The 24,531-nt window shown below is 44.6% G+C and overlaps 1 protein-coding gene across 1 annotated transcript in view; it reads left to right on the forward strand.

Annotated features, from left to right (window-relative positions):
- The window catches only part of ADAM9 (ADAM metallopeptidase domain 9), a 91,831-nt gene extending 68,314 nt beyond the window's left edge, over nucleotides 1-23,517 (forward strand). Inside the window, exons 16-22 of the mRNA XM_084804059.1 lie at nucleotides 1,830-2,013; nucleotides 3,416-3,496; nucleotides 4,553-4,658; nucleotides 11,856-11,997; nucleotides 15,044-15,140; nucleotides 17,109-17,239; nucleotides 20,683-23,517. Coding sequence (XP_084660185.1) covers nucleotides 1,830-2,013; nucleotides 3,416-3,496; nucleotides 4,553-4,658; nucleotides 11,856-11,997; nucleotides 15,044-15,140; nucleotides 17,109-17,239; nucleotides 20,683-20,764 — 823 coding nt within the window. The 3' untranslated portion in view covers nucleotides 20,765-23,517. The remainder of the gene's footprint in view (nucleotides 1-1,829; nucleotides 2,014-3,415; nucleotides 3,497-4,552; nucleotides 4,659-11,855; nucleotides 11,998-15,043; nucleotides 15,141-17,108; nucleotides 17,240-20,682) is intronic.
- The last annotated feature ends 1,014 nt before the right edge of the window (nucleotides 23,518-24,531 follow it).

A 24,531-nucleotide genomic window follows, 5' to 3' on the forward strand; every position in this document is an offset into this window, starting at 1 on the left:
GATGCTTAAAATCCTACAAGCTAGGCTTCAGCAGTATGCGAACCGAGAACTACCGGAAGTACAAGCTGGGTTTCGAAGAGGCAGAGGAACTAGAGATCAAATCGCCAACATTCACTGGAGAAAGCAAAAGAATTCCAGAAAAACGTCTATTTCTGCTTCATTGACTACGCTAAAGCCTTTGATTGTGTGGATCACAACAAACTGTGGCAAATTCTTAAAGTGATGGGAGTACCAGACCACCTTACCTGTCTCCTGAGAAACCTGTACGAGGGTCAAGAAGCAAGAGTAAGAACCAGACATGGAACAACCGATTGGTTCAAAATTGGGAAAGGAGTACGACAAGGCTGCATATTGTCATCCTGTTTATTTAACTTATATGCAGAGTACATCATGAGAAAGGCTGGGTTGGATGAATCACAGGTCGGAATTAAGATTGCCGGGAGAATGATCAACAACCTCCGATATGCAGACGATACCACCCTAATGGCAGAAAGCGAAGAGGATCTAAAGAGCCTCTTGTTGAGGGTGAAAGAGGAGAGTGCAAAAGCTGGTTTGAAACTCAACATTAAAAAAACTAAGATCATGGCATCTGGCCCCATCACTTCCTGGCATATAGAAGGGGAAGAAATGGAAGCAGTGACAGATTTTACTTTCTTGGGCTCCAAGATCACCACAGACGGTGACTGTAGCCATGAAATTAAAAGACGCTTGCTCCTGGGGAGGAAAGCTATGGCCAACCTAGACAGCATAGTAAGAAGCAGAGACATCACCTTGCCGACAAAGGTCCGTCTAATCAAAGCTATGGTTTTCCCAGTAGTAAGGTATGGCTGTGAGAGCTGGACTATAAGGAAGGCTGAGCGCCGAAGAATTGATGCTTTCGAACTGTGGTGCTGGAGAAGACTCTTACGAGTCCCCTGGACTGCAAGGAGGTCAAATCAGTCCATGCTAAAGGAAATCAACCCTGAGTGCTCATTGGAAGGACAGATACTGAAGCTGAAGCTCCAATATTTTGGCCACCTAATACGAAGAGAAAACTCCCTGGAAAAGACCCTGATGCTGGGAAAGACTGAAGGCAAAAGGAGAAGGGGACGGCAGAGGATGAGATGCCTAGATAGCATCACCAATGCAATGAATATGAACTTGAGCACACTCCGGGAGAGAGCGAAGGACAGGAAGGCCTGGCATGCTATGGTCCATGGGGTCACGAAGAGTCGGACACGACTGAACAACAACAACATGGCCTTTGATACTTCAGTAAGCGTTGACCACATAATTTGAGGCATATCTCTGCAGCCATAAGGGCTAGAAACTTGAGATTTAAAAAAGTGGCTGTGATTCTGTGCTGAATTGTGCACCCAGTGTCATATTCTGGGCTTTTTCTGCAGAATTAGTGGCCACAATGGGTTGGTAGTCCATTGGTGTGGTCCAGCAAGACTGCTTGGGTTTATCTTCCATGTTCTCCTTTGCTAGTCTTAATTATTTTTCAGTGTACCAGTCCATCTAGGAAAAAAACAGCCTGCTTGGGATACATTAAAGAGTGGTTCTCTATTGAGGGATTTTCATTCAGTGGATAAGGGCTATGCATCACACACACGCACACACTTTTGTTTGAAGATCATAGTAATAGCTAGTGGCGATGATAAATCCACTCTCTCAATTAGATGATTACACTGCTTGTTTCTGTGATGCGTTAGCCTAGAATTACTTCGTGGGAGTGTATAATTGACTTTAATCCCCATTAGAATATCAAGCCCTCCAAAATCTAGGTGGATATTAATCTCTGGATAATATCAGAAATTATAATGGTGATTTAAATGGTCATGCCGCAGGAACTCCATGTGTGGAAAACTGCAGTGCGAGAATGTGGAAACCCTGCCCGTCTTTGGCATCAAGCCTGCCATTATCCAGTCTTTCATCAAAGGCAACACTTGTTGGGGCGTGGACTTCCAGCTAGGCTCAGACGTACCAGATCCAGGGATGGTGAATGAAGGCACCAAATGTGCACCTGGAAAGGTAAATCTGAAGAGGTCTCCTCGCACAGACCACTGTGCGGACTGTTTGAGAATCCCAGTGTTCTGCTTGTCATAATTTCCACCAGCTAATTGGGGGACAAATTCTAATAAGCAACAGATCTTTAGGGAGTAATCGTATGCCCCTAGACAGCGTCTGAGTGGCCATAGGATATTTTGGATTACCCAATCTGAGGTCAGAGACGGCGCTTCAACTTTGGAGGGGGGAATCAGAGCCCCTCCCCCTCCCCCTCACAGCCGGCTCGGAAAGAATCGCCCCAGCTGCTCTCTGAGGTCAGGAACTGAACTTCGGAGAAGGGTGAGGACTGGAGAGGCCAGGATATGAGTTATCCTGAGGCCTTCCCGGCCTCTTTTCCTCCCCCTCCGATGCGCCTCAGCTAGACGAGCAAAAAAGCCTGTTTAGCAAAAAAATGCAGGGTGGGAGGACAAGGTGAAGATCACCTCTGCTCCTCTTCCCATCGTGCAAAGGATGATCCTAAGCCTCTGAGTCAGGAGCTTATGATAATCGAGGGAGCAGCCCATAGGATTGCGCCCTTAGAAATTAAAGTTTCGTTGGGCAGACACACCAAGTAATCACATGTCAAGGTTTGCAGCCCTAATCGTAATGCATGTGAAAAGGCAAACTCCATGTTTGGCATAATTAGGAAAGGAATTGAGAATAAGACTGCCAGTATCAAATTGCCCCTTTACAAATCTATAGTGTGACCACACTTAGAATACTGTTTCCAGTTCTGGTCACTGCATCTAAAAAAGGATATTGTAGAGCTGGAAAATGGGCAGAAAAGGGCAACCGAAATGATCAACAGGCTGGAGCATCTCCCCTACGATGGAAGGTTACAACATCTGGGATCATTTAGCTTAGAAAAAAGGTGAGTAAGGGACATGATAGAGGTGTACAGAAGTCTGCATTGTGTGGAGAAAGTGGACAGGGAGACATTTTTCTTCCTCTCTTGTAATACTGGAACCTGGGCTCATCCCATAAAGCTGATTTGTGGGAGAGTCAGAACAGATAAAAGGACGGACTTCACACAGCGCATAGTGAAAGTATGAAATTCGCTACCACAAGATGTAGTAATGGCCACCCATTTGGATGGCTTTAAAAGGGAATAGGATACATTCCTGGGGGAGAAGGCTATCAATGGCTACTAGTCCTGCTGGCTATATGCTACCCCCACTATCAGAGGCAGTATGCCTATGTACACCAGTTGCTGGGGAACATGGGCAGGAGGGTGCTGTTGCACTCATGTCCTGTTTGTGGGTTTCCCATGGGCAGCTGGTTGGCCATTGTGTGAACAGAATGCTGGACTGGATGGACCCTTGGTCTGATCCAGCATGGCTCTTCTTATGTTCTTAATTGTTTTGTTCTGTGTGTGTTCTTGTTTCAGATATGTAAACACTACCAATGTGTTGATGTGTCTGTTCTGGGTTATGACTGTGACATAAAGAGTAAATGCAACGGGCGAGGGGTGAGTTACACAAAACCATGTATGATTTCTAAGTGGGACTTTTAGTACTAATTGCTTTATTGGCATTTATTTTACTTTGTCCAGTAACTATCAGCTAGTTCACAGGCCAGAAGAACCCTTCTCTTTTCCCTAACCCCCTTTCCCTTCCTTCCCTCACTTTTGAGGGGCAGGGAGTGACATTTCGTTCTATCTTGGAATGTTCACCAACTTTCCAAGTGCTAGAAGAATGAAACTGGCAACATAGTGTTCGCAGGAAATTTCTTTGAAGAAAAGAGAGGTCAGTTTGGCCAGGACTAGAACCTCTCAGGTTCTAGGAATGTCAGGCCTTGGTCAAAGGTCAGATTCCAAGCAGTCACACTCATGTTATTAACAGTGAATGACCATGATTGTCACTTTCTGCTTTTGATTTCCTTCTGACCTCACTGTTTACAATTCTCCCCACCCACCCCCATACACACTGTATCTAAGCCTGAAACTCTCCATAATGCATCTGATGAAGTGGGCTAAATAATAGTTTGTTATTCTTTAAGGTGCCATGAGAATCTTTGTAGAATTAGAATAATAACACAACCAATATTAGAGATGTAGGAAGCAGCCGTATACTGGGGGCACTTCCAGACAGACGGCTCCTAGCTTGACCATTCAAAAGACAGTGTGCAGCTATTCCGTCTTTCCCACTTTAATGGATTTTCTATGGTAAGAACAAAGATGGAAGAAGCAGTGGGAAAACACAGGAGGACCTTGGAAGACCTTGTCTTCCAATGGAAGACCTTGTCGTTTGGAAACAGCCCCCCCCCCCCAATAAAATTATGTGAATGGAGCAGGGCAATTGCACAATAAACGCTTCATGTGGAAGCACCCTAAGTCAGACTATTTGCGAACTCTGACTTGCAGGGGCTCTACATTGCCTTAGGCAGGTGTCTCTCCCATCACCAGATCCTTTTTAACTGGCGGTACTGGGGCTTGAACCTGGGACCTTTTGGTTGTAAAGCATTTGCTCTACCACTGAACTGTGGCCCCTCCCTAAATATTCTTAAAAATTTTTTTATTAAACAGGTGTGCAACAGCAATAAGAACTGCCACTGTCACCCAGGGTGGGATCCTCCCTACTGTGACTCCAAAGGATATGGCGGCAGTGTGGACAGTGGCCCTCCGTACAATGGCAAGTACCCGGTGCATAAACTGTTGTGGGGCCTCCTGCCTCCCTTTACTCAGCGGTGTCAGTGGAGGAGGAGGAGGTGCAGGGTCTATCTCCTCTCAAGCAGCTACATCCCAGTTGGCTGACGTGGTGGTGGCTGATGCTGTCCATCAGGTTTCGCTTGCAACCGGAAGAACTTGGCTTTTGGTTCATCGGCCTTTGGAGACTTCTGGCCTCTGGATTGGTGGGGGGAATCTTGCAACTTCAAGAGCTTCTGTTTGCCCCGGGTCAAATTTCTGCAACAGCAGCCATATCCAAACTAAATTGAATTAACTTCCAAATTTGTACATTTCTTGTTTTTTTTTTAACCATGTATTTAAAATTTTCCCCGTTAACAGTCAACAAAAAAAAACACATAAACAGGTCAACAGATGGCTCTTCTGCATAGACAAAATACCAGTAAAGGTCTAAAATGGTAACGTTTATATAAAATACTAATGAACATTATAAAACAGAGGAAATATATGTAACCCGAATCTTACTACTTAAAACTAGGCAGTCCACCGTACTCACACATCTGGACCAGGGCAAGTCAAATAAGAAAGGATTTATGATTACACATTAAACAAATACCACATCCCCCAACAACACCTCAAGGCCCAACCTGATAAGTCCTTGGCAGAATAACCAATCACACCTGAGAGGCATAACTCAACTAATATCTCCATGGGTGGGTTACTCCCAAACATCACAAACCCAAAGTTTCATAGCAGCTTCAAAAGGTTACAGTATATAGTCACTCTCAGCCTTGGCTCAGGAGGCAGCTGGACTCCAGCTCTGTAGCAGCCACCAAGTTCCAGTGTGCAAGATTGAATTCTCACTCCTTGAGGGAAAACGCCCTCTCAGCTCCTTGTTGCAAAGCAGCTTCTTGCCCCAGCAGGATCAGCACAGCAGTGTCTTTCGTCTTAGAGAAGAAAGAGAAAATATACTACGGACTCCTAGTTTCCTTATCAAAGCCTCCCACGCTCTGTCCATGAAGCTCTTCCTCTTTCAAAACTCCTCTGAACAAGAATTGGCAGCAGCAGTAATGCCTTCCTCCACACTTCGGCTCTCTGCCTCAGAGCTTTTGCTTAAATGCACACCTGGGCAGGATGAGCACACCCACATTAACTCCCAATTAACCTGTATTAACTCTTTGCAGACCATAACACCGCATAGTATAACCTTGTACATTTTTCTTTATACTTTTATAAACAAACACTTAAAACTAGGAATATACAAATTAATTCTCGTCATGCCCTCCCCTCTGTCTTTCTTTTCCTGCTTATATTACTCTATTACATTTCAAACTTATGGGACTCCATCTGTTACATCCCCCCCCATCTTGCAATTACAGCAAAAGGGAAAAGGGGGGGGGAGGACTGATTTATCCCAATAGGTCATTCCATAGGATGCCATGTGAAGCTGGGGTTCCTTTATCAGTTGTATTTCCATTCATAAGGTCTGCAAATCTACACCTGTGTTTTTTTTAAATGTGCGCATTCCACTTTCTCCCTGAGGCTCTGACTGACTTGTACCAGAGTGGGGGAGAAGGTAGATCTCTGGGTGATTGGCAAGGATTTCTGACTCCCAAGTTTTTGATGATAGTTAACAACCCCCACCCCTGGTCCTAAATTATTTTGGTGCAATGAAGAAAGCTTGGGGTAACCACGAGTGGATTGTTCTATGGAAGGACTGTGAGGTCTCTTGAGTTCTGGAACAAATACTTGGGCTCAGAATTCTTTAATTTTAAGTGTAAGTCTTTTGTACCAGGTTTCAGCTGGTGGATCATGGGGTTCTAGTAGAAAACCAACATAGGTCCTGCAGGCTTGATGTCTGCCTATGCCTGGCTTATACAAACTTCAAAAAGCTTTAAATATATCCATATATATATATAGAACATATGCATATGCATAGAAATATGAAGAAACAGCTACAGTAATGCATTTAAGGCCAGCTGCTAAAATCAGCCTTGCAAGTCAAGTTCACAAGATGACTAGCCCCAAGCAACATTTTTATTAGCCCACCTGCTTGCGGTTACAGATACTTATGGTTATTCTTTATGACAGAGTTTGCAGTTGTGGCATTCCATCTAGATGTTTACACAGCTGGGACAGTTGTGAAGCGGCATTGCCGGTGCCAGTCTGCAGCCCCATGTCATTAGAGCATTAAAAGCAGGGCTGTCAGGTCTTGGAAGGGGGAAGAAAAGCAGTGGAGGGTGGCAGTTCTGATGTCAGTGGGGCTCAGCATCTGCTCTGGGTTTCAGTCAGAACTCTAAAGGAGCTGTCCAAGGTGCTGAACCCAATCCCCCAAATCGGCTCAGCACCTTGGATAGCTCCTTTAGTGTTCTGACTGGTCCTGAGCAAATGCCCAGTCCCACTGACATTGGAGCCACCAGCCTCCACTGAAGAAAAGGCTTCCTCTGTCTGGTTGCTTAGATTCTTACTCCTTAACATTATTAACATTAGCTACTTACAACCCTGTGCAAAATGCCTTGCTGAATGTCTTGGATCATTTCCGAAAGATCTGAGATACTGCTTCAGCCAGTAGAAGAGAGAGGGGAAAAGGTAGGAAAGCCTGCACCATCCCAACTTCTGCCCCGCCCAGTGTGAGCCTGGGGAGATGGGGGCTCCTCCCCCATGGATGGATTCTTCCCCCAGACCTTCACAGCATTGCTCCGCGCATTAAAGTTGGTATAGATGTACCAGCCAATAATATTAGTCTAAAATAACTTAACACAGAATGTTTTTGTTATCCCCTTTCATTCCCCAACCTCCTTATTCCCCGTTTCCTTCAAAACAGTCCTTGCAATTGCAGATCCTCCATAAAGCTTTCTTCCGGTGTTTAAAAAAATGTGTGTGTGCGCGCGCGCGCGCGTTTTTAATGAGCTGTTTACACATTCAGATGCCATTCATACACGTGACTCAGAGACAATCAAATAAGCAAGGAAGTTCAAATGAGAGAGAGAGAGAAGGAAAGATGGAGAGGGAAAAAAGAAGGGAAAACGTCAGATGATTCACAGTAAGGCCTTTTTATGTAGCATATGTTTCCACAAAGTGTCCCATATTTCTTTACACCTCTCTTCTATATCTTGATTTTACATGCTACTTCTTTGGCTGCTGCTCTTTTACATGAAGGCAACTGGCAAATGGGATCTTTTAAAAACAAAACAAAGCCCAAAGCCACAAATTGCATGTACAACAAGGGGCCTCTTACCTGTTGTACGCACCTGTAATATCTCCGCGGTGTGACTTAGTACCGGTGAAGGAGGGCCTATGGTAATGTTGCAACATTGCCATTTAACTTATGTATTATTTGAGCACAGACATGGCACTGCATGTTGCATTAAATTCAGACAAAAAGGCAAGTCCTCCCCCAAAGAACTTACGCTACAGAAGATCATCCAAGTCACAACAGACACTGCAGAAAGACCTGTATGTACACAGAGGTTGGTGACAATTTTTAGTATTTTTTTTAAAGTTTAGTCACGCTATGCAAGCTAAGTCTCTCTTAGAGAAGACATGAGATTGATGTGCTACTGAACTGTTTGGTGGGTTTTTTTATTGTCTTGGGAGATTGTGAATATTATTAACAAGAAGATGGAGAGCCCTACTGGTGCAGCAACGTTTTGGCCAATTCACAGTGCAATCCTATGTACTATATGTCTACTCCCAGATAAGTGTGTATAGGATTGCAGCCTCAAATGCAAAGTTGAAAAGGTAGTTAAGAATAAAGCAGAAGCAGGTAACTTGCGATTCATGGACATTCTTATGGGAGGATGCTGCCTGTGGAGGACTGGGGTCTCCCCTTCCCCCCTGGGGTTATCAGCCCTTCCCCCTTAATTGTACAAAAGCTTGCAAGATGTTCCAGGTTACGAAGCCTGATGCTTTTCCAGCAATGTTGCGTTACATTCTGAACAGAATAGATGCACAGTTGCAAAATTTGTACAGCTGTTGTGACAGGGGATATGTTTTCACTAACTTTTCACTACTAAACCACTATATTAAGGGGCTGTGCAAAAAAAACGCTTTTTTAAAACATGAACAGCATAAGCTTTGCAAGAGTTCAACTTCAACTCCAGCTGTCCTGGAATATGAGAAACAATCATAGAGTAGCTTTGAGTTCATGCAGAGTGACTCCTTTGTCACTGAGTAAACTCAGCCTATTTGGGATTTGTGTGTAAGGCTTCCAGAATAGTAGGCCTGACCAGTGATGTTGGTTTTCTGGAAAATGTTTGACTTGGAAAATTTTTCCAGAAAATGTTGTGCTGCCCTAAATCAATGGAGATCAGATTTATGGTTTTTAAAAAAATTGTTTGCTTGTTCATTAACAACATGTATGTGCTGTTGTGCTGAGAGAGGTTCTTGTTCCGTTTTTGTTTTGCTTTGCTTTGCTTTGTTCTGTTGCGTCTTTTTCTTGCTTGCCCTTTTTTTGAGCTACCAGATATCTGAAAAGGCTGGGACTCATCCCTGACGTCGCCCCTTCCCCCTACCATGCAAAGTACGTTGTTAGAGAAAATCTGCTATGGTGGTGAGGGAGGGGGTAGAGAAAACCTGCTGAACAGGGGTTGGTTCCAAGCATCAGCACAAAGGGAAACATCCCTTAGTGTCAGTACTAGGCCTCTTATACCAGATCCCACTGGCTGCTACTTCAGCTCAGTGGCTTGCTTGAGTGTGCTGTCAGTGGCTGCAGAGTTGGTTCACACTTGCTGGCAGCCCTGCCCAACCCCCCGGATGTGCTTTGGTACCTGCAGCGCCACCACAAGGCTTTTGGCGTGAGCCTGCTCACCTGGGAGGCACCATTGTGTCAACGGGGGCACCCACATGCCATGGCCATGATTGCAGCTGTCCTTGAGCTGCTACCACCGTAGTTCGGAACACAGGAAGCTGCCTCATACTGGGTCAGACCAGCTATCCATCTAGCCCAGTATTGTCGACACTGACTGGCAGCGGCTCTCTGGGATTCCGGGCAGGAATTTTCCCAGGGTGCAAAGACAGGTAAGCATCCAAAGGAGACCGAAAAAGGAGACAAACGTCTCGGGACGCAAAGACTGAATTTATGGAAATTTATGGGCTTTCCATAAATTAAATATTTGCATCCTGAGACGTTTCTCACCTTTTTAGGAATTTTCCCAGCCTACCTGCACATGCCGGGGATCGAACTTGGGTTCTTCTGCATGCAAAACAGGTGCTCTGCCATGTTCCAGCGTTGGCATCCGGGGGTTCCTGGCAATGGCTGCTTCATGTTAAACTGGTGCTGATCCATAGCAGGAGATTTCCTCTCCAAGATGCCGGACCTGGCCTCAGTCACTCATGTCTGAGCTACATCCAAGAGGGATGACTGCAGGGGCAGGCAATGTTTGGGAGTCAGGGCGCTGCACTGCTCCCTCCCCAGGGACTGCGCCTCTGCCCACCATCGTGATGTCGAACTTGCCATCAAAATTTAGCATGGCGGCGGCACCCCGCCCCCACCTCCTGTGCACTTTGTTTTCAAGCAAAATCACAACTTTTTGCTGCTGCTGCTGTTGCAGTGGTGAGTGGTCACTGCAAAAAAGTCTAGTGGGCCACACGCAGTCCACGGGGTACATGTTATCCACCCCTGGATTGCATTCATGCTCTCTACTTGGGGCTGCCTTTGACTGCAATGGGTGCAGCAGGTGGTAGGCAGATATTTGACTGGAGCCTGGTGACTGGGCCGCATAACCCCAATTCTCTACCATCTCTCCACTGGAAACTTTTTGTTTCCAGGCTCAGTTCAAAGTGAGTTCATTAGTGAGTTCAGTTCATTATCCTTTAAGGCTCTTAATGGCCCAGGCCCAGGACACCTTGAGAATGGCTGCTTCCTTCATGAATCTTTAATGCTTTGACTTAATTCCTGCACTGAGCAGGGGGCTAGACTCGATGGTCTTATAGGCCCCTTCCAACCCTACTATTCTATGAATTTGCCTGTGCCCTAAACCTGGCTTCAGAAGCCCTGCTTGTATCCCGCCATCATTAGAGATATAGTGGGTGGAGGATGAGAGATGGGGCCTTTTTGTTGGCGGTGCCCTTCTCCAGGGCAGTCATTGGGCTCCCTGTCTTCCCATGTTTTAGACAGGTGCTAAAAACTCACTACTTCAAGAAGGCTTGTAATGTTTAGTGGTTTGCTTTTTCCGTAGACTACAACCTGTCTTTACTGTGCTGCTGCTGTAATTTCCTAATATATTTGTTTGAAGTGTGTATTCATAATTAGTTGGTTCCAGGTTAACTTAGCTGTATTTACTTCCCATTGAAATCAATGGGACTTAAGTCACGACTCATTTTTTGCATGGATTTCAATGGGATCTAAATGCACCTAATTTACAGTGCAATCCTATACATGGCTACTCGGAAAGGGGTCCCATTGAGTTTGGTGAGGCTTACTCTGGGGTAAGTGGGTATAATTTGCAGCCTCAGAGTGGATCCAACCCAATGTTTTTAACTGTTTCAGTGATTTTATTTTATTTATTTATTATTAAATTTATTAATCGCCCATCTGGCTGGTCACCCAGCCACTCTGGACGATGTACAGCGTATAATAAAATAGTTTAAAACAATAAAATTCTACAATAAAAACGTTTTCTAAAATACCCTAACCCACCCCAAATGCCTGCCTGAACAACCACGTTTTTAATGCACGACGGAAGCTCATTAAAGAGGGGGCATGGCAGAGTTCCCTAGGGAGGGAGTTCCACAGAGTGGGGGCCACCACAGAAAAGGCCCTCTCCCTTGTCCCCACCAGTCTAGCTGTCCTGGCTGATGGGACAGAGAGAAGGCCATCCGAGGCTGATCTTGTTAAACGGCCTGTCTGGTGTTGCTGGACGCACTCCTTAAGATATTTAATATTGATTGACATTTATCTTAGTATGTGCATTATACATTTGTAAGCTGCTTTGGATGTTAATTTTTATGGACAAGTGATTGATTAAACTGATCAGAAACTGATTGATTAAACAAACTTACTCCATTTCTTTCCCCCCTAATATGTCTGGTTGTTGTAAGCCGCTTTAGGAGGGCTTCCCTGAAAGGCAGCCAAGAAATATTTTAAATAAATAAATAAATAAGGGGTTGGGAAATTTGTATTTTCAATCCTATGGAAGGAAGAAATGCAACCAAAGTTGTTATTGAAGCTAATTCTCTCTCTGTCTCTCTTTCGTTCTTTCAGATGAAGATAACACAACGAAAAATTGGTTGCTGGCATTTTTCTGCCTGATTCTTCCCCTTTGTTTGCTTGTGACCTTCTGTTATCTTTTGAGAAATCAGCTGGTCGCATCCTTATTGCCACTGACAGATAGTTGTTGTGGTCGGTGAGTATTTCCTATCCAGCATCTGCCTCTTGTTCCAAAAACAACTTTGCAGAAAAACAAGGCATTAAAAGAAATTGCATGCTCTGTCTGCAGCACCATTCGTGTTCAGCATTTTGTACTGTTCGTATTCAGCATTTTCAGTGCATTTTGTATTGAATTGTATTCACAGTACATTTTGTATTTTTTTAAAAACATTTTTGTAAACATTTTGTAAAATTTATTCAATACATTTTGTACTGTTCGTAATCAGCATTTTGTACTGTGAAGAATCTGGAGGATATTGTTGTCTGAAAAATGTCAGCAGAATGCTAACAAAGCCCCCCACCACTTTGACAGGCCTTGTTTTGGGCTCTGGACATTTTGGGAGATCATAGGAAGCTGTCTGATACTGAGCCGCACCGTTGGCCCATTTAGCTCAGTACTGTCTACCAGAGGTACGGCGAAAGCTGCACCTTGGGGCAAAGGTCTGCCCCCACCCCATGACCACGAAGAGAGCAACAGGTGAAGGGGACATCAGGGCAGCAGAAGCAAACTCTCTTTTATTCTTGTAGTCACAATGATGTCATGTTTTAAGTGAGTCGAAAATGCAAAACTGCACATGCTCAAGAGTTTTGTTTTTAAAAATCAGGGTTGGCAAACTGTTTTGTTGTTGTTGTTCTAACAAACCAGGAATATAGAAGCAGTTTTAAACAATGGAATGGCAGTTGGAGGGGGGAAGAGTCTATGTACTTCACAAATGAAGTAGCACGCATGGCTCTCTAAAGGGTGTGTGTACGTGTATGCGTGTGCGCATGCAGAAGACCATCACGTCCAGGGTCTAAAATTACCTAGACGCACCACCGCTGTCTGCATTGACTGGCAGTGGCTCCCCAGGGCTCCAGACAGGGATCTTTCCCAGTTGTACCTGGAGATGGCACGCTGGGGATTGAACCTGGGACCTTTTGCATACAAAGCATGCATCGGCCTTTCCATAAAGGAATTTTGGGTTGAATCCCAGAATCTTTGGAAAGGGCTGTGCATAAAATCCGGGCCTCTTAAATCCATTCCATTCCATCCCCTTAGAGGGCAATTGCAAGACCAAGGAATGTTTCGACATGCCTGAGCCAATGAAGTGTTCCCTGTAATGTCAGCGTACGCAGGTCCGAGGAATTTGATGATAACGAGACTGCCCCAAGACATGTTGCTGCCTAAGGCAGAGAAGCAAATGGTGCCTCCCCCAATTCCCCTCCCCAAGTGAAGGTGCATAGCACTCAAAACCAGTCAAATTAGTTTGAACCTGAGGCAGAAACTCCCACAAGCACTCCCCATCCCTTGAAGTAAAAATACAATGATAATAAATTAAGGGCGCAATCCTATTCAGATAGGCATCCGCCTCCGAACTCGGAGGTGACCGCCTATCCAATGCAGGGGAGGAGAAGCACGGAGGGGGTTGTTCCCTCTGCGCTCCCCCCGCTCTACATTTTCGGCTAGACAGCCAATTGCAGCTGTCTAGCCATGGAAGGGCTGAGCAGGGGAGGAGGCTGCTGTACAACACATTGGATGTGTCGTATAGGCATTTCCGCCCTTCCCGCCCCAGAACGCCGGCTGGAACGCCCCTTTACAGCCACTCCACACTCCTCCTGCGAGCATGGGGGACGGGGCAGTTCCGTGCTGCCTCCAAGGCAGCGCAGAAGTGTGGGGAGGTCAGTTCTCCGGGAACCGACTTTGGAACGCGGGCTCTGAGGTCAGTTCCCGGAAAACCAGATATCCTATGGCCATCTAGCCACTGTCCAGTGGCTATAGGATTGCTCCCTAAATTAATAACTATTTACTGCTTTTTCATGACACCATCTCACTTTGCTTAATGGTAGGGCTAGCCCCGCTGCCTTTGTTGAGGCTAGCATAGGAAAATCACTAATTTCACCTGCCATTTCTTATAGTTTCCGGACATGGGCAGAATAATGTCACTCTGTTTAGCTTATGTCAATCCGGGCTGGATGTGCCTGATCTTGTCTGATCTCGGAAGCTAAGCAGGGTCAGCCCTGGTTAGTACTTGGGTAGGGGACCGCCTGGGAATCAGGCTTCCTGCATTGAGCAGGGGGTTGGACTTGATGGTCTTGTAGGCCCCTTCCAACCCTATGATTCTATGTCTATGACTTAATTGGTTTATTGTGTAAGGCTTGTGTAATTTTAAATGAATACAATAATATGCATTGGCCTGTATAACTGAGTTTTTGTTCCCATCTCCAACAACTGTGTGCTGTCCTGTTTCCTGGGCAGACCTATGCCCAGATGGAATGATCCAGAAAGGAAATGCATGGGGAAGTCTGCCCCTGTGCAGTCACCTTCACTCAATCAGGATGTTTGCATGGCAAAGGCTTAGTAACCAGAGTTTGGCTAGCTAGTGCCAAAATAAAATACAACAGCAAGTTACATTTTAGAAAGCCCTTGATTTGGAAGCAGAATAAAATGTCTGCACAGTAAGCAGATATGTGGAAATGCATATAATTTGCATTATTTATTCTGAATGTAGAAATTTAGATTTTGGGGGTTTTACAGACTGTTTTTATAAGCAGGACCACTTTGTACCTCTAGGCAACCCCAGGTATGCACAGAAATAATTTGATGCAGTTATGCTTGTTTTGTGTAAATTTGCTTGATTTGCATGCTTGACTCTAAAGCTGATATTCTAATTTTTGCAGAGTTTTTTTTTATAGAGAGATGAAGAAAGATGTAAGCAAGTGATAGAAAAGCATTGCTGAAGATCTAAAATGCATGGCTGAATGCACCCCCTTAACCCTTTCAAACAAGGAAGCCTTTGGCAGATGATTCTTGTTAATCCTATCTTGCTAATCATGAGGGCTAGAAACCTACGTAAGGATCAAAATCTGTGATGTTCCAGAAAACTGTAGATACCACATTCTGCATAGAATTTCTGCCAGAGGCAGAACTGCAGATGGCAAACAGCTTTGGTTGTAATATTTTATTCTAGGAGCTTTCAACTGTGAAAGGGGATGACAGGCATGCTCATTATTTTATCCATCTGTTTGTTTGTTTGTTTGTTTAGATGTTGGAACACACCAGCTAGAAGGATGGAAGTGCCCGTACGCACAGAGTACCCACCGAGTGTTCCATATTATCCAAGGGATACTTCAGCGCAGCTGGTAGGAAAGAAGGGCTTTTCCATTATTATCTGATCTTTGTGGGTTGTGCTGTTTTTAAGAGTAAGGGGGAGAACACGTGGAAGCCCAGTTAGAATGAATGGGAGTAGCAGAAACACTACAAATGTACATCAGTAACTGGGGAGTCTCCCCCCCCGCCCCGAATTTTGGGAACTGTAGTTTGGTGAAGGTTTTAAGAATCCTCTGTTGTGAAATCCCACCTGCCCACCCAGACCCACAGTTCCCAGGATCCCCTACAAGAGGGAATGACAATTAACATTGTTTTAAGTCTGTGTTGTAGAATAGCCAATAGAAAAATCTGTTGCTTTTTATGTTGGAGTTATATTTATTTTCACACTGACAGACAATGTAGAGGTCTATGTATCTTCATTTCAGATATGCATAAAGAACTTTGCACATACAATTCCCCATTCACTTTATTGAAAGAAACTGTTCTGTGTTAATCCTTTAAAAAAAAAAAAATGGAGCTGTCCCATTCTCCTTCCATTGCAATGAATGGGGAATTCTTTGTGGGCAGAGAGATTTGTGTATGTCAAACAAAAGAACTTTCTAGGCTGCAAGAACTTTCTAGGCTGAGATGAAGCTGAAAGAGAAGCTTCACATGTGACATTCTTCCTATAATGGTGTTGGAGTGTGTAGGGCGGAGGGTGGAGAACTTGCACATACCTGCAAGTATCTAATTTTGTTCGGTATGTATACTTTGAAGTTATACCATGCAGGGACTTCCCAACGTGTGCATGTGACAAATTTAAACATTTGTGTGATTTCCACACATGACCATGCGCCTGTTCCTTCCACCCACTTATGACTGCTTAAAATATTTTTTTATTTATTTAAAATATTTATATAATAAACCTTTAGCAGAATTGGTTCCTGGGCAGTTTACAAAACTAAAACAACCGGCAGATAAAAACAGTGATATTGGCAGATTTTAAAATGCCTATAGTACTTTTAAGACCTGGGAGAATAAAAAGGTTTTAGTCTGGCACCAAGTGAGCCTCCCTGGGGAGCCGGTTCTGTAAACAGGGCATCATGGCTGAAATGGCCCCCTCCCTGGTCGTCATTGACTTCCCCTCTAACAGAGAGAACGGAGGGGAGGGCCTCAGCGGATGATCTGAGAGTACGGGCAGGATGGTATGGGAGAAAACACTCCTTATCACAGCCTTACCCAGCAGGTACCCTCTAGAACCTTTGGACTACAACTCCCATCAGCCCCAACCAGCATGGCCAGTGGTCAGGGATTATGGAGGTTGCAGTCTAAAATGCCTGGTGGGGACCAGGTTGCCTGTCCCTGTCATACAGGCAAAACGTATGAAGCAACTTTTCACTCATCTGCCATGTATCTGGGGAAGCAAATAGTTTTACCCTAAGGCAGGGGAAGAGGATTGTGATGAGCTTGCTGTGGAAGGAGAGAGTTTTTGAAAACCGCTGCAGAGGATCAGCACATAGCCTTGGGGAGTGAGAATGCACAGGGGGCAGGGGGATTGACCAGGAAAATATTTAGGCGCATAGGAAGCTGCCGTATACCGAGTCAGACCTTTGGTCCATCTAGCCCAGTACTGGTACCAGCTCTCTCGAGTTTCAGACAAGATTCTTTCCTAGCGCTACCTGGAGATGCCTGGGATCGAACCTGGGACCTTCGGCATGCAAAAGTCCTTCCTACTTTTCATTGATGGGCTCTGAAATGATGTGGGTGGGTGTGAGAGAGGCCTAGGGCGCAATCCTATGTATGTTTAGACAAAAAAGAGTCCTACAGCCCCCAGTATTTGCCAGCCAGCATGGCTGGCTGGGGCATGCTGGGAGTTGTAGGACGTTTTTCTGTCTAAACATGCATAAGATTGTGCCCTTAGTGATACCCTTCCTGGATGCCACCAACCCACGACACAAATGCAACCTCCTTTTGTGACATTATACTTTAATGATAACCTTTGGTGAATGGTTTCCTTGCAGAGTGTGCCAACAAATAGGAACCCCGTGCCGTCATACAGAGTCAATCAGTATGGTGAACCATATCACACGTCTCCTCTTCCTTCTCCGACATTGATGGTGCCGTCCATTGAACAGCAATATGTCCCAGCAAGGTTGGTAATGGCACAATGGAGAAAGATGTGAGCTGTGGCTCTAGTGTGAACTCCCTGTTGTTACTGCTTTTGTAGTTTTCCGTGCAGGAGACCTAGTAGCAGTTTGAGTGCTGGACCCCAGCCAGAGATCAGTTTCAAAGCTCATGGTATGACCCTGGGCCAGCCCGTTAATTCTCAGCCCAACCTACCTTGCAGAGTCATTAGGATAAAATGAGACAATTCCATATATGCTGCCTATAGCTCCTTGGAGAAGGGATGCAATGCAAAAAAGAAAAAAAGGTCATAATAATGTATATTCACACATTGACACTGGGCTGGTTTAGATGTAATGATCTCGTTCTAGTAAGACCACTGTGGCCACTGAACATGCTCAGTCCTCTTTGGGCTGTTTTGAAGGGACTCCCCACCCTTTGGGGTGTTTTTTTTTTTTAACCCTAAAGATGTTTCACACTTCTGCACCCTGAGATTTCTGATACCTCCCTCTTGTGCATGGCTGTTGCAGTTTTGGCTAAGTGACAGTGCTTGGAGAATTGAATCGGAACCGGAACATAAGATGTTACTATTCAAAAGGGGTCTCCCCAGTTGCAGTGGCTGAAATGACTGTGTACTCAGTAGCATGCTAGTGCTCATGCACATGTATCTAAAAATTTGTGCACTGCTCAAGATCCCTTTGCATCCTACTCAGAGATTTTAACTCCTAGAAACTTGGGGGAGGGGGCTGATATCCCAAGAATCTGTCAGAAATGGACTGCCCTTCCCCTTCCCCATCAACACCACAATAGACACAGCTTCAGGCTAATACAACTTTGTTTTGCTAGTGATCAGCCTCTCTACAAATGCAGATTCAAGGGAACTCTGAGAATGCTCCAGGCTCCAACAATTAATCAATAATCTCTAATCAGAGGAGATGAACCAGAGGGTAGAGAAGTTGCCGACAGTTTGGGTATAAACCTCATGGCCCAGCTAGCTTCGCAGTGATGCCTCTCCCTTAGGGTGGCTCTCTCCTACATTAGCTTCCAAGAGTGGCTATCCTGGCTGAGGATCTGAGCCCCACCCCTAACTTTTCCTGCTTTGCTTTGCGACGTGCCCTAGCATCTCTCAAGTCACGCCCCTCTTCCTCCTCTTCTTCCTCCTCGGAAACTTGAGTTCTGACAGTGGAGGGAGGGGGCAGAGACTCAGCTGGGCCATCTGTTTGTCAAGGCCTTTGGAGGAATCTCTCCCATCACCTAGGCGCTCTAGGCAAGGTCCCTCCCCCGGGCCTTGATCTAGCGGTTCTAACTCTGACTCAGAATCGGAGCTGCCAGACATCTGAAAAGGCTGGGACTCAGGCGGACAGAATCAGAATTGTAGTGCTCGTGCATGCAGACTGAGAAAAACGTTTAAAGGCACCCACTATCTCCTGCAAAGGCAGTATAGGAACAGAAGGGGTAGGTACCCCTTACCTAGGGAGGTGGTGGGCTCTCCTACACTGGAGGCATTCAAGACAAGGCTGGACAGCCATCTGTCAGGGATGCTCTGACTTGGATTCCTGCATTGAGCAGGGGGTTGGACTCAATGGCCTTGTAGGCCCCTTCCAACCCTACTATTCTGTGATTCGAGGTACCAGGAAATATGGACTGTTCTTGGTAAATAGGTATACTTGGCACTTCTTGTCCTTACAGTCAAAGCCTCTCCTTATTTCTCTGTGCTTATATTCCAACAAATCCCTTCCTGTGACCTTGCTTCATCAGCTCCACTACTCTCAACCTCCAAAGGTCTCCTGTTCCCTGAAACAACTCTGCCCAACTCTTGTTGCCCCTTTTGCCTGGAACTGCCTCTTAGAATGCCCCTGTGTGACCACCTCCCTTATTTCCTTTAAGTCCTTTCCCAAAACTCACATTTTCTGGGAAGCCTTTGGATCATTCCCCTAGTCCCTATACCTTATAGCAGGGGTCAGCAGGCATATTTGGAATGTGAGTGTTGTGGGTGCTCTCACAAAATGGCTGCCACATTGTGGTTGCCCATTCATAAAATGGCTAACATGGTGGGCATGGTCGGGTCACAGGTGAGTGTATAAGCAAAGTAACTTAGACAAGAAAGTCATACAAGATACAGAAGGGGTCTGAGCTCCAAAACATAAAACCACACTTCTGGACCCACGGTTTTCTGCTCCAACAGCCATTTCACAGAAGACAAATTAAAGAGGCCCCTATAGAAATAACTTGACCAAGAAATGGAACCCAAGGCAGTGGTGGGGTCTGTGCCTCAAATGCCAAATCACATACTTGCCCTCACAAAGCACAACCCATTTCAAAGAAGGCAAACTGAGGATGCGTAGAGAAAGACACACGCCAGTGACGCCACACACAACAAAGTGCTGGGCTGCAGCCAGCCACCATTTTTATTTTCCAAGAGTGCCTCTGGAGTCCATGTGGAAATAAAGATGGTGTTCAAGGGCTTTGCAACATGCCAGCCTCCCAATGTTTGCAAAAAAAAAAAAAAAAGATATATTAAAAAATCCAGAGGGACAGGGAGCCTGGCAGGTGCCAAGAGCACCTGTCTGCGGGCACACTGGCTGGCGCCCATGGGCACCCCACCAGAGACCCCTGCCTTAAGTACATGTCCCTGAAGTAATTTTCCCCCTGCTTAGCCATACCTCCTTTTCCCCCTTCCTCTGTTCTTTCCCTCTGCCTATTTTAGATTGTAACCCCCTTGGGGTAGGGACACTGTCATTCCTGTTTTTGGTAAAGTGCCATGTACACAGATGATACTGTCAGGAGCACCCTAGCTGCCTCTTGCAGTCCCCACCAATAGCCAACTCAGGACACAGACAACGAGGATTCTTTCCGAGACTTTATTCCGTTATTCCTTTATGACACTTTCAGATACTAATCACTAGCGCCAAAGCAAGGAACAGCACTGGGGAAAGATAGCAGAGTAGCCTAAGCTCCAGGTAAGGCAGTTGGTCCCCGTTTGAAGGAGAATCACGGGAAGACCCTGAACTTATGGGCTAGGGAGAGATCCTCCCTCTTTCCCTTGGGTCCTCGAGATGCAACCGTTGTTTGTGCGCCAAACGAGCGCTACGCCTCCTTTCCGCGCCCTCCATCTGTTGTCGCTCCCTGAATCTGCGCCGAGCATCCAGCAAGCCCCCCTCCAGCGCTCTCTCACTGCCAGGGTCGCTATCTATCCCAGGAATGCCAGCAGGAGGAATCTCTGCCAGCTGCTGTGGTTGTGAGAGATGAGCGAGCTCCTCTCCCACGGATTGCTGTTCCTCCTCAGAATCAGAACTGCTCTGGGGCTCTATTGGCTCAGTTTCCACCCTTACATCCACTATATAAGTAGTAGTAGTAGTCATAGTAGTAGTAGTAATGTATTGGGCACATTTATTTTAAAATAATTTATGAATAAGTGAGAAGGCAAATGATTTGTTGACTAATGGGTTGACTCTCACATCTTTGTTGCAGACCTCCTCCCCCAGCGCTGAAGATGACAAAAACTCAGGAACAGTTCTTCCCTTCTCGACCGGCACCTTTGCCTCCCATATAACTTTCAGTTTGTCTTTCTCGATCTGCCCTATTTGCTGAGACATAGCTGCATCGATCTTGTGTCAAGTGGCCCTTGCAACCCTTCCTTTTCCTCTCAGCACTGAATAAGGAAAAACAAACAAAACAAAAATGAAATGAAATGCAAAACCAAGGAATGTAAACTTATCAAGCAAATACCTCTACCAAAGCTCCAGGAACCGAAACCACCGAGCCTGTGAAAACTGTCTGTGCAAACTGCAGTTGGGCTGAACTGCTGGAAAAGTGGATCAGTCTGAAATGTAACAACTTTTTCAGTGTTACTGTGTCTTCCCTCTTTTTATGATTAGTTTTAAGCATAAAATACTTAGTACATGGGTTTCTCCCTTACCCTCCTGTTTTTATAGAGAATCGAACATTGAGTGAAGACAGGCATAACATTGTGAGAAAGCAGTGGGGCTGATTAGGAATCTTCACTGTGTTTAATCCAAATCAAACTTATTGAAAAGGGTCATGCTCTGTAATTATTTTTTAAAAATACAGTTCTGCAAGTTTGCAGTAGAGAGGTACGGATAGCACCGATTGGCTGGTGTCCTTTATGTCACCAAGACATGTCTCCCCCGTCCCTTGCAATTTTGGGAGCAATTTTACACTTTTTAAAATTAACTTTAAAAAAATTAATGAGGCAAGCAGTGGCCACGTATACGTGCATAAGTGGTACTTATAAAATAAAAAGGACCACCTGAAACATGGCAGGAGGGTCAAAACTGACAGCGGAACTGGCTTTTGCTTTGCTGGTATGTATATAAGTCATTCCAATTGCAAAGCCAGGAGACAGTGGCCGAGGGCTCTGCTTTGAGTTCTCGTCTTTAATATTTAATCTGTCTTCATGCATAGTTACATAAAGCCAAGCGTTAAGAATTGCAATTCAGTTTGGATCAACACATTAACAAGAACAAAAACTTCAAATTGTCTTGCGTGGACTGGTGTTGGTTATTTGCATGCACGCAGCTAAAAGTCACATGGCTAAGAAAAATTACAGTGCAATTCTATACATGTCTGCTCATAAGTAAGCATTCTAAAATTACAGTAAGCAATCTGTACATGTCTGCTCGTGAATTCAATGATACTTACCTCCAGGTAAGTGGGTATAGGATTGGTGTTTTAGTCTATGGATGCTTCCAGACAGGAGGCTCCTAGCACTACCAATCAAAAGACATTGTGCAGCTATTCTGTCTTTCTGTCAACGGATTTTCTGTGTGATAGGAAATCATGGGAGGGTTCTGTGAATGAGGCAGGGCCATTGCACAATAAAAGCTTCATCTGGAAGCACCCTACTTCTCAAAAGAAGATGAAATGTGTTGTTGTGCATAAGTTTTAATGGTGTGTGAAATAGTGTGTGTCTGTATGATTATTAACACATGTTAAAACAAAGGCAATTTTAACTGTGTGCTGGCTGACACTAAACTGTAGTTAATAAAGGATGTTAGGTAAGTTTAACTTAACAAATGTTAGTTAATGAATAGCAGTACAGCAAATTCTTCTAATTTACCATTAATGGTTATTCAAAATAAAGGTATGTGAAAGTCACATTTTTGGTCAAGGCTGGGGAATTGGCTGCTAATTGTAGATAAGCCACACGTATCTTCAGCTGCCCTGGATTGGCTAGAGTCCTAAGCATTTTAGCTTTCAGTGTTAAAAAAAAAGTTAGAATCGGAGGGATGCTTGAAAATGTGATGACAACCAGTGCTCAAGGACTGGAAATGAAGAAAAACGTTTTTTAAAAGCACAAATTCACTGTATGTTGATTCCTGTAACTCTGGTGTCTGTCTATCAAGATTTGTTTGTGGGCTGAGTGAGACTTCTCATATTTGAGGATCATTATCCAGATGGGAATATTGCAGAGGTGTCACTTGTCGTCGTACCCCAACCCCAAACTACCATTTGGCATTTGTAAGGGTCACAAAGATGCTATGCAAATAGTGCTAATGCCATGGAAGTTAGTGGCAGCTCTGCCACGTGGCCTTCAGACACCCACGCCGAGCTAATCAGTGCTGCTGAAGTTTTATAAATATATATAGAAATAGATTGGGAGAGAGTAATGGTAAGTGTGTGATGTTGGGAATGTCACTCCAACAACTGCTGATTGTGCATATTAATGTCATGGCCAGCATGCACATTCTCCAACTCTACATACTTGCCATAACATCTTTAGTGTGATAGCACCAGTCTTGGTGCAAAATCCATTCTTTTATTTAACGCCCATTGAAAATGTTATGAGCACTTTAAATCCTAGCAGCCTGCTGAAGAATCCACTACACATATCTTTCATCACTTTAAAATGTTGCTTTTCATGTCAGTCAGGATGTTTACATTGGCTAAATCTTGTTGGATTGAATTGCATCAATCTTTGCACCACTGATTAAGCCAGATTTTTAAAAGTTATATCTGCTAAAAAAGATTCTATTAGACTTGGGGTCATTGATTGGTATTAGACAAGGTGGCGGGATATCCCGGTGTGCTATGCTTAGATAGTATATTGTTAATTCATAATGGGTAACAACTGTTATAAAGACATGTCTGCTATACTAGCTTCGGAGAATGAAACAATTATTAAATTATGCTAAGACATATTCCCCCATGGCAGTAGCTGTTCACTTGTTTGGTAAATTTTTCCATAATTCCTGCCAAAAATAAGGAAGTCTTTAACAGTGTTTGTATATATTCATATATAAATATATGTCTGCATTTGCAGTAATAAAATACTTGAATTATTGTAGTCTTCCAGATATTTGAAAAACAGTAACGTGGATTATGTCTATTGCAAATCCAACCAGAGTCATACAGCCAATGATTTGGTTGGTTATCTGAATAATAACCAAAGACGACTTTGGAAGAAGTAATGGAGAGGGAATCCTTCAAAAGAGTCTCTAAGGATACAATCCTGTGAATGTTTAGACAGAGGAAAAGGCCTACAATTCCCAGCATGCCCCAGCCAGCCATGCTGGCTGAGGCATGCTGGGAGTTGTAGGCCTTTTCTCTGTCTAAACATGCATAGGATTGCACCCAAAGAGTTTGTAATTCCCTTGATAAAAGACCCATGTTGAAACATGTTGGGAATTCAATTGGTGTAGCTGTTCCTTTTTTATTTTGGTTTCCAGACTTACAGCGGGTACTGTTGGTTATTTGAATACCCTCTACTCCCTGCAGCTCCTGGCCATGCACATCACTTGTCATGGCATGTTCTCCAAGTTTTCCTTCCCCTCTCACATGACTCTTCCTGTTCTCCTCTTCACCTTTTTCCTCTGGAACACACCCTCTTCCAACCTTGCTTTTCTAGCCCTTCTGCCTGCTCTGGCATTCTCTTGGGTCAAAGCATTTCTGTCAATAACATCCGGAGACAGTGGCAACCACTAGCAGCTTCGTTATTTCCACCACCACAGACTCCCTTAGTACACGACGATGCAGGTGGCTTCCCTTCACAAAATGACCATTCAGCAATTAATATACCTATGGCACATATTTCAGGAAAGACTTCTTGTTTCTCCGTGTGTGTCTGTCTCTGTATAAAATGGAAAGGAGATCTGTGTGTCAAAATGTGCACCAGGGTCATGAAGCACAGAAGGGTAAAGAAGTGGCCTTTAGTCCACAAGACCTCTTCGGGTACTTCCAGACAGATGGCTCCCAGCGCTACCAAACAAAAGGTTTTGCGTGGTTGTTAACAGATGTTTTTGTGTGGTAAGAAAAAAGGCGGAGAAGTGAGAAAACACAGGACGGTCACAAATGAAAGAC

The sequence above is a fragment of the Heloderma suspectum genome, chromosome 6 (assembly GCF_057233095.1).
Source record: "Heloderma suspectum isolate Gila_16-S chromosome 6, 16-S_ref, whole genome shotgun sequence".
Classification (NCBI taxonomy): domain Eukaryota; kingdom Metazoa; phylum Chordata; class Lepidosauria; order Squamata; family Helodermatidae; genus Heloderma; species Heloderma suspectum.